Here is a 12,250-nt window from a genome sequence, read left to right as displayed (position 1 = left end):
GACGCTGAGGCATTTCGCCCATTGGAATGCATTGAACCAGTTTTCAATGTATTTCAATAGGTTTTTTACTTTTGCTTGACGACGACTTCGTTCTACGGTGATTTTGCTGGAACAGATTATCTTCGTCAAGCGAGGCACCACTGTAGGCTCACTTTACTGGATTATTCTATTGTATCTGATGGTTCCCTTTCTCATCTGTATTGCTTCCTCCTGATGGTGATTTTAATTTCTTTAATGCTGCTGAGGGTGTGACATAAATGTTGCAAAGTGCTGGCTCCACAGGTGTCTGTTTCTTTGGGCTGCTCACATTTGGAGCAGATTGTCTGTTAAATTCCCCTCCTGCTTTTACGAAGTTTTGAGGTTTCTGTAGAGCTTAAGTTGGTCCAGTGCCAGAGACCTGCAAGGGGAAACTGAAATGAAGGAAAGCTAAAGATTCAGCCCATTTCGTGTTTACTAAACTAGCAGGTACCTGAAAATAGAGCACCTCTCGAAGTACACGAAACAAAAACAAACTGAAATTTTCCCCCTTGTATAGTCAGTCAGGGCAGCATTAAGACAGTTAGAGGCCCCAAGCACTGAAAAGATTATGGTGGCCCCTGTGAATATAATATGTGGCGGGTCCTACAGTTTGAAAAAACTGTAGAACGCTCCTATTACAGTGGTGCCCCGCATAGCAAGGTTAATCTGTTCCGGATTAACCTTTGCTATGTGAAAACTTCGCTAAATGGAACGGGGAAGTTCCAAATGGGCACAAAACTCACCGTTTAGCGAAGTTTCCAGGGTCCGGCAGCCATTTTTGCGCCCTCGGTAAGCGAGGGGAGGGTGCAAAAACACTGTGCATGGCCATTTTGGGTGTCTGGTGGCCATTTTGAAACCGCCGAACAGCTGATCTGTGGGCGTCGCAAAGCGAAGATCGGTAAGCGAAACGCTTACCGATCTTCGCTATGCGAGTTTTGCCCATTGGGGCCGACGCTATGCCTCTGCATTAGCGATCCCGAAAACGGGATCACTACGCGGATTCGTCGTTATATGGTGCGCTCGTTAAGCGAGGCACCACTGTATATGCATGAAAATACTGTAATTTAAAAATATAGCATGTAGCAAAAAGAACCACATATACAAAATAATACATACAATCAAAACTTGCTCTTTCAAACTTTGATTAATACAGACAGATTTTGTCAGAATCTGTAAACTGAAAAACTCAAACAAAAGCTTAAAAACCTATTTGGGGTAGTTTTATTATTATTATTATTATTTGCTTGCACCTATAGTGAACACGCTCCATATGCGTTGTCTCCAATGCATTTTTGGTATCACCTGGCAGGATGAAGTTCCAAACAGAGTAGTCCTAGAATGAGCTGGAATTTTTAGCATGTATATATTACTGAAACAGTGACGTCTATGTTGGCTTGAGCATGTCATGAGAATGGCTGATAGTCAGATTCCAAAAGATTTCCTGCATGGAGAATTAGTGCAGGGAAAGCGCCCCAGAGGGAGACCACAGCTGCGATACAATGATATCTGCAAGCGGGATCTGGAGGCCTTAGGAATGGACCTCAACAGATGGGAAACCCTGACATCTGAGCATTCAGTCTGGAGGCAGGCGGTGCATCATGGCCTCCCCCAATTTGAAGAGACCGTTGTCCAGCAGGCTGAGGCAAAGAGGCAGTCCCGAAACCAGAAAAATCAGGGAGCTGGACAGGGGACAGATTATATTTTTCTTCAGTGTGGAAGGGATGGTCACTCTCGAATTGGCCTTCTCAGCCACACTAGACGCTGTTCCAAGTCCTCCATGCAGAGCATGAGAGCATAGTCTCTCGAGACTGAAGGATTCCTAATCTGCCTTATCTGCCCCTATAGTGCAGAGTCCATGGCTCTAAAAGACCAGCAGCCCTTTTTATCCTTATCCTTGCCCAACCTCCCAAAATAGAGAAGTAAAAATTAAAAAAACAAAAACACCAGGAGATGATGATGATGATTGAATGATCATCCCCCTCAAAAGATAAGTTTTCTCACTAGGTGAATCTTTCTACTGCTTAGTTTTTACAATTGCTTTCAGTAGGGAGGTGGTTTTCGGGGGGGGGGCTCTTGAGGGAGGGAGTGAGCTGAGGGATCTGGATGGATGTGGTTTGTTCTAGAGCAGGGGTCTCAAACATTTGTGGCCCGCCGGATGATAGTTTGTGGTCCCCGCCTTGCCTGCCTCCCCCCGAAGTGCCCACGCGTCCTCTGCTGTCAAAAGTAAAAAAAAAGAAGCCTCGCCTCGCTCGCCGGCTCTCCCAAGATAGTGCCTCTTGCACCCTCCATCCAGAACTGCAGCCTGCCAGCCCGCCCGCCTGTCTGCTGGCTGCAGTTCCGGATGGAGGGTGCAAGAGGCGCTATCTTAGGAGAGAGCCGGTGAGTGAGGTGCACTGCCGGCCCCTTTCCCTGAGCGCCTGAGCCGCCAACGAGCGATGCCTGAGAGCGGAGCTTGCTCCCAGCCCGTCCTCGAAGAGCGCCTCCAAGCTGCCAACAGCAGCTACCGCTGCCGCCTCTTCCAGGTAAACCGCTCTCTGGCTCTCTTTCTCTCTCGGCACCCCCAGCACCAGCCCGGACAGCGGCCGCCTCAGAACCCAGCGGTGCTTCCTCCTCCTCTTTGTCCTGCTTCAGCCGCCTTGGCTCTGGAGGCTGCCTGGGCTCACCTTGCAAAATTTGCTCCTCTGTCATGGTGGAGGTAGCCGCCGCTGCTGAGTGCACCTTTTTTTGACGGGGGCTCTCAGAAGAAGGTTGCTGGACCTCTCTGTGTGTGTGTGTGTGTGTGTGTGTGTGTGTGTGTGTGCGCGTGCGTGTGTGCGTGCGTGCGTGCGTGTGTGCGTGCACCTGTGGCGGCCCCCCGCCCTGTTCTGTTTAATTTCACAGGTACTAGTGGGAGCTTTTCTCCTTTGGCAAAGTGATTCTGTGAGGGTTTTTTTTTAAAAATTTATGTCGTCCGCCCCGCTAGGCAGTCGCCAGCGCTTCCTCCCTTCTCCTTTTCTCCGTCCTGCTGGTGGTGGTGGTGGTGGTAGTGAGGAAGGAGCCAGAGGGGGTCGTGGCTGGCGACAAGGGCTCGCACTTCCCTCCTCCTCCTCCTTGGAGCCCCAGCCAGGCTAAGGAAACTCCTGGGCGGCTTCCTCAGGCTCTTGCTCCGCTTGGCAGAAAATCTGATCCGGCCCAGCCTCACCCAGACTCTGCCTCCAGCGGCCCCCAGGTAAATTGAGTTTGAGACCCCTCTTCTAGAGGGTGCACCATTTGCACCATGGTTCATGGTGGAAATGGCACTGAAAAAACTCTGTAGTGTCCCCTTTCCTTGTCAATGCCCTAAGCACGTGCTTATTTTGCTGAATGGTTCTTCCAGGATGCGCACAAATAGGTCATGCACAGCTAAAGCGTGACAGCTGCTGCCTCGTTGCATGGTTGCTTGCCTCTTTTCCATTGACCGGCCACTTCTTCTGTGCTTGGTCCTCTGCAAGTGTGCACGGGCGCACTTTGCTTCCCAAAGGAACAAGGCACTAATTCTGCACAGAGGCATCTTACGCCAATTGTAGAACCCTTCATAGGCAAGAACTGTCTCATTTTCATGCTGGAGGCATGAAATCTCATGTGTGTCAACAAACATTCAACAGGCTGGCGCTAAGTGTAGAGGCAGCCCATCTTGTCAAGAACCAGCAAGCTCATGAGATGGATTCACATCTCCATCCACGTCACCCAAGAATCCAGGCTACAAGATTTGCAAAAGACAACGGCAGATGGACAGAAGTATAAAAAGGAACAGTTGTCTTTCTAAGAGAGAAAGTATAGCAGAAGACAGCTCATTTCCTGAAATGAAATAGATCAAGGGATTCAAAGATGAAAGCGACTCAAGAAGAATATTAGGGAAGGCACGTTGAGAACGAAGGGAAGCTCTCTCTATCTCACTTCTTAGCCAAAGTCGGCTGTCAAAGTGGCTTATAATTAAAAGCCACACAGACATGCAACGTAATAAGAACAGGGCCATAAAAACAAGGCCTTCAAGATGCAGCTGGGTTCCAACTCCCATCATCTCCATCACTAGCTACTCTGGATCCGTGGAAGTTGCAGTCTTAATGCTTGGGCCACCCTAGGTTGAGCCACACGAATTAGCATCTTCTCTAAACTACTTCTTGTGGAATCACCAGGGACTGAATCTTCTACATACACTTGATTTACCCACATCAGCTTTTAATTTTGTGATGTGCCATCTTGAGTCCTAAATCAGGGGTAAAGGTGAGGCTTCTGTAAAATAATAAAAAAGTAAAATAAAACAAAAGATCACCTTTGCAGCTTGTTAAGGCTATGGCAAAGGTGCAAAAGTATATGAGCTCAACAGTATTTTACAGGAGATGACTGATCTGTATAAACCTGTGTCATCAATTCAGACCTGCAGGGTTGATCTTCCCATTCTTGTCTATAGGCTTCCTTAACCTGGAACCCTCAACTTATGAAGGACAGAGAAGTTCCCTTTTTGGACTACAACTTCCAGAATCCCATAGGCAGCATGGCCATGCTGGGGTGTGTGTGTGTTATGGGAGGTGTCATCCAAAAGAAGTAAGCTTCCAAGCAGAGGTAGGCACAAACCTGATTCGCTCACAGGTACCACACCTTCTTGTCCCCTACCACCCACCAGCTGGCTCGCCCACTCACCAGCTAGTGAGTGCTGCTTTTCTCCTGCTCTTTGTGCGCTTGTCTAGTCGCACAGACAACCAATCTCTGCCTCCTCCAGCAGCTGTCCACTGAAAGGTAGCACTGCAGAAATCCCTGCCCTGCCTCCTTGTCTGAGTGGGCAGCTGCTGGAGGAGGCAGAGAAGGGAAGTCTGTATTCCAACTGCAACTAGACAATAGTGTGAAGAGCAGGAGAAAATCAGCGTGTGCCAGTTTATGAGTGGGCGAGCCAGCGGGGAGGAGAGAGGGAGAGAACCTGTGGTACCACACCAATGAACTCCAAACCGAGGTTTGCGGCCATCTCTATTTCCAAGCTCTGTGTCTACCATGGAGCGATAGCCCTTCCCCAGACTGTGTCCAAAAACTCTTCCTGCTGACCACAGTTGACCACTCCTGCATCACATCCTCTGCGTGTTTTGTACCTTGTGCCTGGGCCACTGCCAGTCCTCAGAGCTCCTCCATCCGTGAAATTGGGACCGCCGGTCCAATTGGCCACTTCCTCTCCACTCTGCCAGCTAAACTGCAGCCCACTAGCAAGAAAACGAGGCAATTGGTATTTCACATCATACATCAGCTCTGTTCTTTTCAGCATCTGCTATACAGTGGACAGAATACATTTTCCAAAAGACAGGAAGAATGAACAGTCCCATTCTCCACGGAATTATTGTTCAAGGGTCAGGGTGGTGTGCTTTTCCCCACCTCCACTTTAGACTTGCTTTCAGGAAAAAAAATGTAAGGTAAGTGGCCCAGCAGGGGCTCTCTTGGGAATGTCTTTGTTTAATTTTAGCACCTCTAAACAGCATGACAGAAACTTTTAAAAAAGAGTTTTTAACAAAGTATAGAGAAGAAAAGAAAATGCATGCTTTCCCCTAGATTTTATAGTATATTTTCCATAAGTAAAGCAAAACATAACCTAACCAAAGGAAAAATAAATAAAGAAAAATAATAAGGGAGTAAAAATTGTAGGTTTAATGGTTGCTGTGGGTTTTTCGGGCTCTTTGGCCGTGTTCTGAAGGTTGTTCTTCCTAACGTTTCACCAGTCTCCGTGGCTGGCATCTTCAGAGGACAGATGCTGGCCACAGAGACTGGCAAAATGTTAGGAAGAACAACCTTCAGAACACGGCCAGAGAGCCCGAAAAACCCACAGCAACCATTAGAATCCCGGCCATGAAAGCCTTCGCAAATACAATTGTAGGTTTGTTTGTTTTGAAAGCGAGTCAGAAGTGTGGTTTGAACAAGTTATTTTGAAGTTCACCCATCTTCCTTTGCTCCCTTTGACTTCTCAAGCCCAAGACAGCTGAGATAATACATCAGCCCTACTGCCCCACTTCATTAAACATCTAGGGTGGACTCCAGTTGGTATTCCCAAAGAGAAAAGATCCACTGAATCAATGGGATTTATACAGGTGTTCGCTCGCTGGGCCCACCCTCTTTAACCCCCAGGGAACTAAGAAACACCCAGAGACTAAATGTAAGGAAGTTCATGTCTTAGGTGAGAAGCGATCATACTAACACAGACACTCCTAATACTTTTAGGAGACCAAAGTAAAACTGGACAAGATTGTGCAAGCTTTTGAGCTCCTCAGAGTTCTACATCAGGCTGGGAGGCACAACCAAACCAAGTGGAGAAACAGTTGTTGCCCGTGCTGGCTGAGGGATTCCGCGAATTCTGATACGAAAAAGTAACTTTTCCAAGTTCTGCTAAGTTACCTAAGAGATGAAGAGAAACATGATCTTACTCTCCTCATCAACTTTGCTCATGCTGGCCTCCAGGACTGAACCAAGATATTATATAGGTTATGGTAAAAGAACAATTCCAGGCTACCTACAGAAACCAACAGGACTAGAAACTTAGTCTTACTTAAGATCCTGGTGTTTTCTGCTGCACCTGAGAATAGCACATAAGGTTAGGCAATACAGGAAAGGGGTTGTGGGACACAGGCAGTGGTCTTCTCCAGGGAAGGGAAATGGTGATAGGGATTCAAAAGGAAGGTGGGCATCAGTGGTGCCATCCAGCATCAGCTGTCTGAAGGGCTTTTCTTGTTTTGCTGACCCCACTCTTAACTCCCCAGCTCACCATTTTGAGGAGAGAGATCTAGTGTTGGAATCTGCTTGTGAAATAACCTTGATCCCAGTTGCACAGAAGCTTCTGCTTGCTTTCAAACAAACAAATGTGAATACAAATCTTTTACAGAGATTCCTGCTGAGCATGGAAAGTCTCCTCTCTCTCTCTCTCTCTCTCTCTCTCTCTGTGTGTGTGTGTGTGTCTGTGTGTCTGTGTGTCTGTGTGTCTGTGATGTACATATTGCTTTGGTTATAGTTGTACATCTACATTGCTAACTTCTGCTTAACTATCTCTAGAAGCAAAAATGTGGAAACTGAGGCTGTCCTACTCTGGGCTCATCATGAGAAGGCACGATTCTCTGGGAAAGACAGTAATGCTAGGAAAGGTGGAAGGCAGCAGGAAAAGAGGAAGACAAAATGGGAGATGGATTGACTCCGTAAAGGAAGCCACAGGGTTGAGTCTACAAGAGCTGAGCAGGGCAGTTGAAGACAAGACATTTTGGAGATCATTCATTCATAGGCTCACCATAAGTTAGACGTGATGTGACGGCACATAACAACCCCAACAACCACCTTTGACTGAGTGCACTTTGTTGTTGTTGTTTAGTCATTAAGTCATGTCGAACTCTTCATGACCCCATGGACCAGAGCATGCCAGGCCCTCCTGTCTTCCACTGCTTCCCAGAGCTGGGTCAAAGTCATGTTGGTCACTTCGATGACACTGTCCAACCATATTGTCCTTTGTTGTGCGCTTCTCCTCTTGCCTTCACACTTTCTCAACATCAGAGTCTTTTCCAGGGAGTCTTCTCTTCTCATGAAATGGCCAAAGTTTTGGAGCCTCAGCTTCAGGATCTGTCCTTCCAGTGAGCACTCAGGGTTGATTTCCTTCAGAATGGATAGGTTTGTTCTCCTTGCGGTTCAGGGGACTCCCAAGAGTCTCCTCCAGCGCCACATTTCAAAGCATCAATTTGTCAGCCTTCTTTATGGTCCAACTGAGTGCACAGGTAGGCAGAGACTGTCAGTCCCTTTTGATGTCAAGAAGGTGCCAAAGGGATTTTCAGACCAGAGCATTCAGCACCTTATTCCACCAACATTCTGGGACTTCAAAGAGCCAGAAATAGCTTCCTAGGGGCCTTGGTCTGCTGATCTTGTGGTTCAACACAGTGTCTTATAAAAGACTTATAAAAGCTGTTCTTTGAAGCTGGTCAGGATGCTAGTGTAATCTTCCATACTGAGGAACACCAGAGAGACTCCCACCCCCTTTCCCCACAGCTGGCCTCCTTCCTACCAGCCACACTCTGCTCTGCTTGGCCTAACCTCCCTCCACCTTGCCTATCCGATCCAGAATCCATCTTCCAGCATCAAAATCTTATATGTTTCATCATTATACGTCTTCCTGTGATGAACCATCAAGTTGACTCACTTCTGACTTACGTCAGCATTACTGACTTTCAAAAGGACTTGTTATTAGCCATCAAACGCAGACGCCTACTTATACAAACCATGGACCCCTAGCAATTACCGAGAACGGAAAACATAAGTAATGGGCATAATAATGGAACAATCAGACGCGTCACACAGAGGCCGCTTAATATTGTTTGAAGGATCTGCAGACATGTCAAAAAGTAGTCAACGTCCCATAGGCCAGGGTAGCAAACACCCTCCTGATACTTTAGACTACGGCTACTATAATCCCTTTTCAATAGCCATACGGACTGGGGGTTTCTGGGAACGGTAGCTGGGGAAAAAAACCTTTGCTCAGCCCCCGAATCTTCCTTCTGCAACAAACTATTAGAGAACAGCCTTTTTCTAGGTGTTGTTGTTATACAACGGGAGTTTGTCTCCACAGCAGAACTCATGGTGAAGAGTGAAAGCTTTGCTCTTATCCTATCCTACTATAGCAGTTAATGGACACGACTTCAGGACGAAACGCTTGCAGGCAGATCGTGCAATATTAGGCCATGCGAGACGAACCAGCCCTCTCTCCTGCTCCCAGGCAGCGTCCTGTTTTCATAAGAACCTCTCATTAGGCAGACGGTACAAGCTGAGGTGGTGCTGTTAGCTGGGAAAATTCAGTGCCTCCTCCCTGATTTCTAGAGAGGACCACTCCTTAGGGGACTGTGATCCATGTCTCCTCCAAGGAGGTGTTCTAGTTCTCAAATCTAAAGACAGTGCCAACCCCTGGTCATCCATTCCTGCCTATCACCTCCATCCTACTGCCCCAGAGATACTTAGTCACATCCAGTTTTAGAAGCTAAGCAGAGTCCTGACGCTCTTCCCAAAAAATGGTAGAATTTTGTTTGTAGCTATAGGCACTGATTTGCCCAGTGCTGCAACCTTGAGATGCGGACTTTCTTACATAATGAGCCTCTGGGATTATCATCATACTGCAGTTCCAATAATACCCTGTTTCCCCGGAAAAAAAGACCTAACCTGAAAATAAGCCCTAGTTTGATTTTTCAGGATGCTCGTCATATAAGCCCTACCCCAAATATAAGCCCCAGTTGAGTGAAACCCCGCCCTCCACCCTTGTGCAGCAACCAGAAGATGACGTGGTTGTCTTTGAATAAATGTAGATGGTTGTACATGAAAATAAAATAAAACATCCCCTGAAAATAAGCCCTATTGCATTTTTGGAGCAAAAATTAATATAAGGCCCTGTCTTATTTTTGGGGAAACACGGTATGTCACTGAATCCTTTCATTGCCCACTTGAAGGGCTCAGCCTTTCCCTGGTGAAAACTTATCTTTTCACAGATAACCTCACTGCTGACTTTTTTTCAACAAGAGGGGGCTGCATAGGAATGTAATGTGTTAATATTAAAGAAGCTATTTTTGCATAAAACTAGAGGATAAGACAACTGATGCATCAAAAAAGTAATGTTTTGCAAGTAACCTTTTTCATGCTTTTAGTTTGAAAACATAATTTTCTTAATATTAGGTACATTCCTCCTGCTTAACATAAAAGGATTAGCATTAAATCTAACATGTTGTTTCGAAATCCAGATGCTTGGCTTTGTTTTTAGCACACAATAGGTGCCCCCCCAACAGACCTGAAAGGAAAGGGATACTGGGAGATATCTCATGGATGCATTTCCACACATCCTGTCAATCACAGTTTGGTTATCCTATTAGCAGGACTGAAAATAAACCAAAGGGTTCAACTAGATGAAAAAGTTCTGGAGAGGCAGGAAGGGAAAGGTATAAAGAGCACATAAGAATGGGCTCAAGCTACAGGAAGCCAGATTTAGGCTGAATATCAGGAAAAACTTCCTGACTGTTAGAAGAGTACAGTGGTGCCTCGCATTACGACGTTAATTCGTTCCAGCGAAATCGCTGTAGAATGAAAACATTGTAATGTAAAAATAAAAAGCCCATTGAAATGCATTAAAACCCGTTTAATGCGTTCCAACGGGCTGGAAACTCGTCGTCCAGCGAAGATCCTCCATAGGGCGGCCATTTTCAGTGGCTGTCTTGTGTGGAATCCGTCCCAGAAAACAGCGAGGAGACATTTTATTTACCTGGCGGCCATTTTAAAACCGCCGATCAGCTGGAGGAAAATCATCATTTTGCGAAGAGTTGCTTCCCGAAGCAGGGAACCGATCATCGCAAAGAGAAAAAAACCCATTCAGACCATCGTTTTGCGATCGCAAAAAGATCGTCGTAATGCAGTTTTGTCGTAATGTGGGGTAATCGTAAAGCGAGGCACCACTGTATGACAATGGAACAAGTGACCTTGGGAAGTGATGAGTGCTCAAATGCTGGAAGTATTCAAGGGAAAATTGAACAACCATCTGTCAGATCTGCTTTGACCTGGATTCTTGCATTGAGCAGGAGGTTGGACGTGACAGCCTTAGAGGCCCCTTCCAACTCCATTATTCTATGATTCTATGTTTCTGAATACTCTCTATGACATATGAATCATTTGGACATCAGGAACCATTTCAGCACAACCGGTGCAAAACCTGGAACAAACAGTGGCACAAATGCCACATTGGGCTGACCTCTTTTGAACTTTGAGCTACCCAGTTTTAAACTGATGATTCTAACCACACCCCTTCTTTGGCTCACTTAGAAAAGAAAAGAAGATGCTGCCCAATTGCCAAGAGATGTAAATCAGTTAGTTTTGCACAGCACATCAACTCAGCTATTGTGGCTGACCCATTAGTTCCCACTGTCAGCAGAAGGATGCCTGGGGATGATGCCAGTACAAAACAGAGACACAGCCATTATGCCAGAATACTTATTTTCAGGCCACCGAATTGCACACAGCAACTGATGGGAAAAATGGATCACAATTGTCAACAAAGGGCTCTCCAGGCAAGCAACGACTGGAACTGCTCAGAGGGAAGCAAGAGGACTCAAGGTTACTGAAGGGGAACCGGCACGTTTCTCCCCTGCACATCCCACAGCTTTGCAGACTACCGTGCAATGAATACCTCTTCATTTAATGTTCAGCAAGAAAATGCATGTATTAATCATGGATGCAAATGATAAGGAGCCACATCGTAACAATAATATGTATTTTCCTCCCCACTTGCATCCTTAAGAAATACGTCACGCAACAGCATGACCTACTTTATTGAATTAAACAAATTCCTCCGGCCACATATTCTGCCCAAAATTCCTCACTAGATTTTGATGGCCATTGCTCAGCAAATAGTCTCTTTGTTTACAGGGTTCAGGAAGCATTTAACATTCATCACCCGCCTTTGATACGGGACAATGTGGCAGCAGCTGTCAATGTTTTGACAGTCTCTGACAGCTGCGTGGAGATAACATTCAGCAAAATTTCGTTCATTTGGGGCTAATTCCATTTGCTCATTTCCTACAAGTGGAAGTTTAAGAGCTTGGAATCTCTTCCCTTAGCCAAACAGAAAGAGAGAGAGAGAGAGAGAGACAGAGACAGAGACAGAGACAGAGAGAGAGAGACCTGCTATGAGAGAATACTATAACGATTTGTAAAAATGATTCATGGGGTAGAGAAAATACATAAGTTTCTTCGGTCTCCCATAATAATCGGGAAGTGTGCATGTTATATAGTGAGATCAGCTTGATACCACTTTAACTGCCCTCTCTCCATCTTAAAAAAATTCTGGGATTTGTAGTTTGGGTGGTGCAGTATCTCACTTTCCCCCCTTTCAGCTTCAAGATGAAACAAGAACATAGCAAGAACTGTGCATGTTTAGCCTTGAGAAAATAAGACTGAGGAGAGATAGGGTGGTACTTTTCAGATACTTAAAAGGCTGTCCTACAGAGGAGGGGCAGTATCTGTTCTCAATCATCCCAGAGTGCAGGGAACGCAACAATGAGCTCAAGTTACAGGAAGACAGATTTTGATTGAATATCAGGAAACACTTCCTAAATGTTAGAGCACTACGACAGCGGAACCAGTTACCTCGGGAGTTGGTGAGCGCTCCAACACTGGAGACATTCAACAGAAATTTAGACAACCACCTGGCAGACATCCTTTGATTTGTATTCCTGCATTG

General features: G+C 46.0%; 1 protein-coding gene across 3 annotated transcripts in view; it reads right to left on the bottom strand.

Moving 5' to 3' along the window:
• ST8SIA5 (ST8 alpha-N-acetyl-neuraminide alpha-2,8-sialyltransferase 5) overlaps nucleotides 1-12,250 on the bottom strand; it is a 51,410-nt gene that overhangs the window by 23,319 nt on the left and 15,841 nt on the right. For 2 of the 3 annotated variants that reach the window (XM_072992972.2, XM_078384159.1), the window contains exon 2: nucleotides 5,118-5,225. The exons of the other annotated variant lie outside the window; for it this stretch is intronic. In XM_072992972.2, coding sequence (XP_072849073.2) covers nucleotides 5,118-5,225 — 108 coding nt within the window. The remainder of the gene's footprint in view (nucleotides 1-5,117; nucleotides 5,226-12,250) is intronic. 3 annotated transcript variants of the gene reach the window in all.

This window comes from Pogona vitticeps, chromosome 2 (genome assembly GCF_051106095.1).
Source record: "Pogona vitticeps strain Pit_001003342236 chromosome 2, PviZW2.1, whole genome shotgun sequence".
Lineage (NCBI taxonomy): Eukaryota > Metazoa > Chordata > Lepidosauria > Squamata > Agamidae > Pogona > Pogona vitticeps.
The sequence above is the reverse complement of the archived record's forward strand: the minus strand, read 5'-3'. Positions and strand labels throughout refer to the sequence as shown.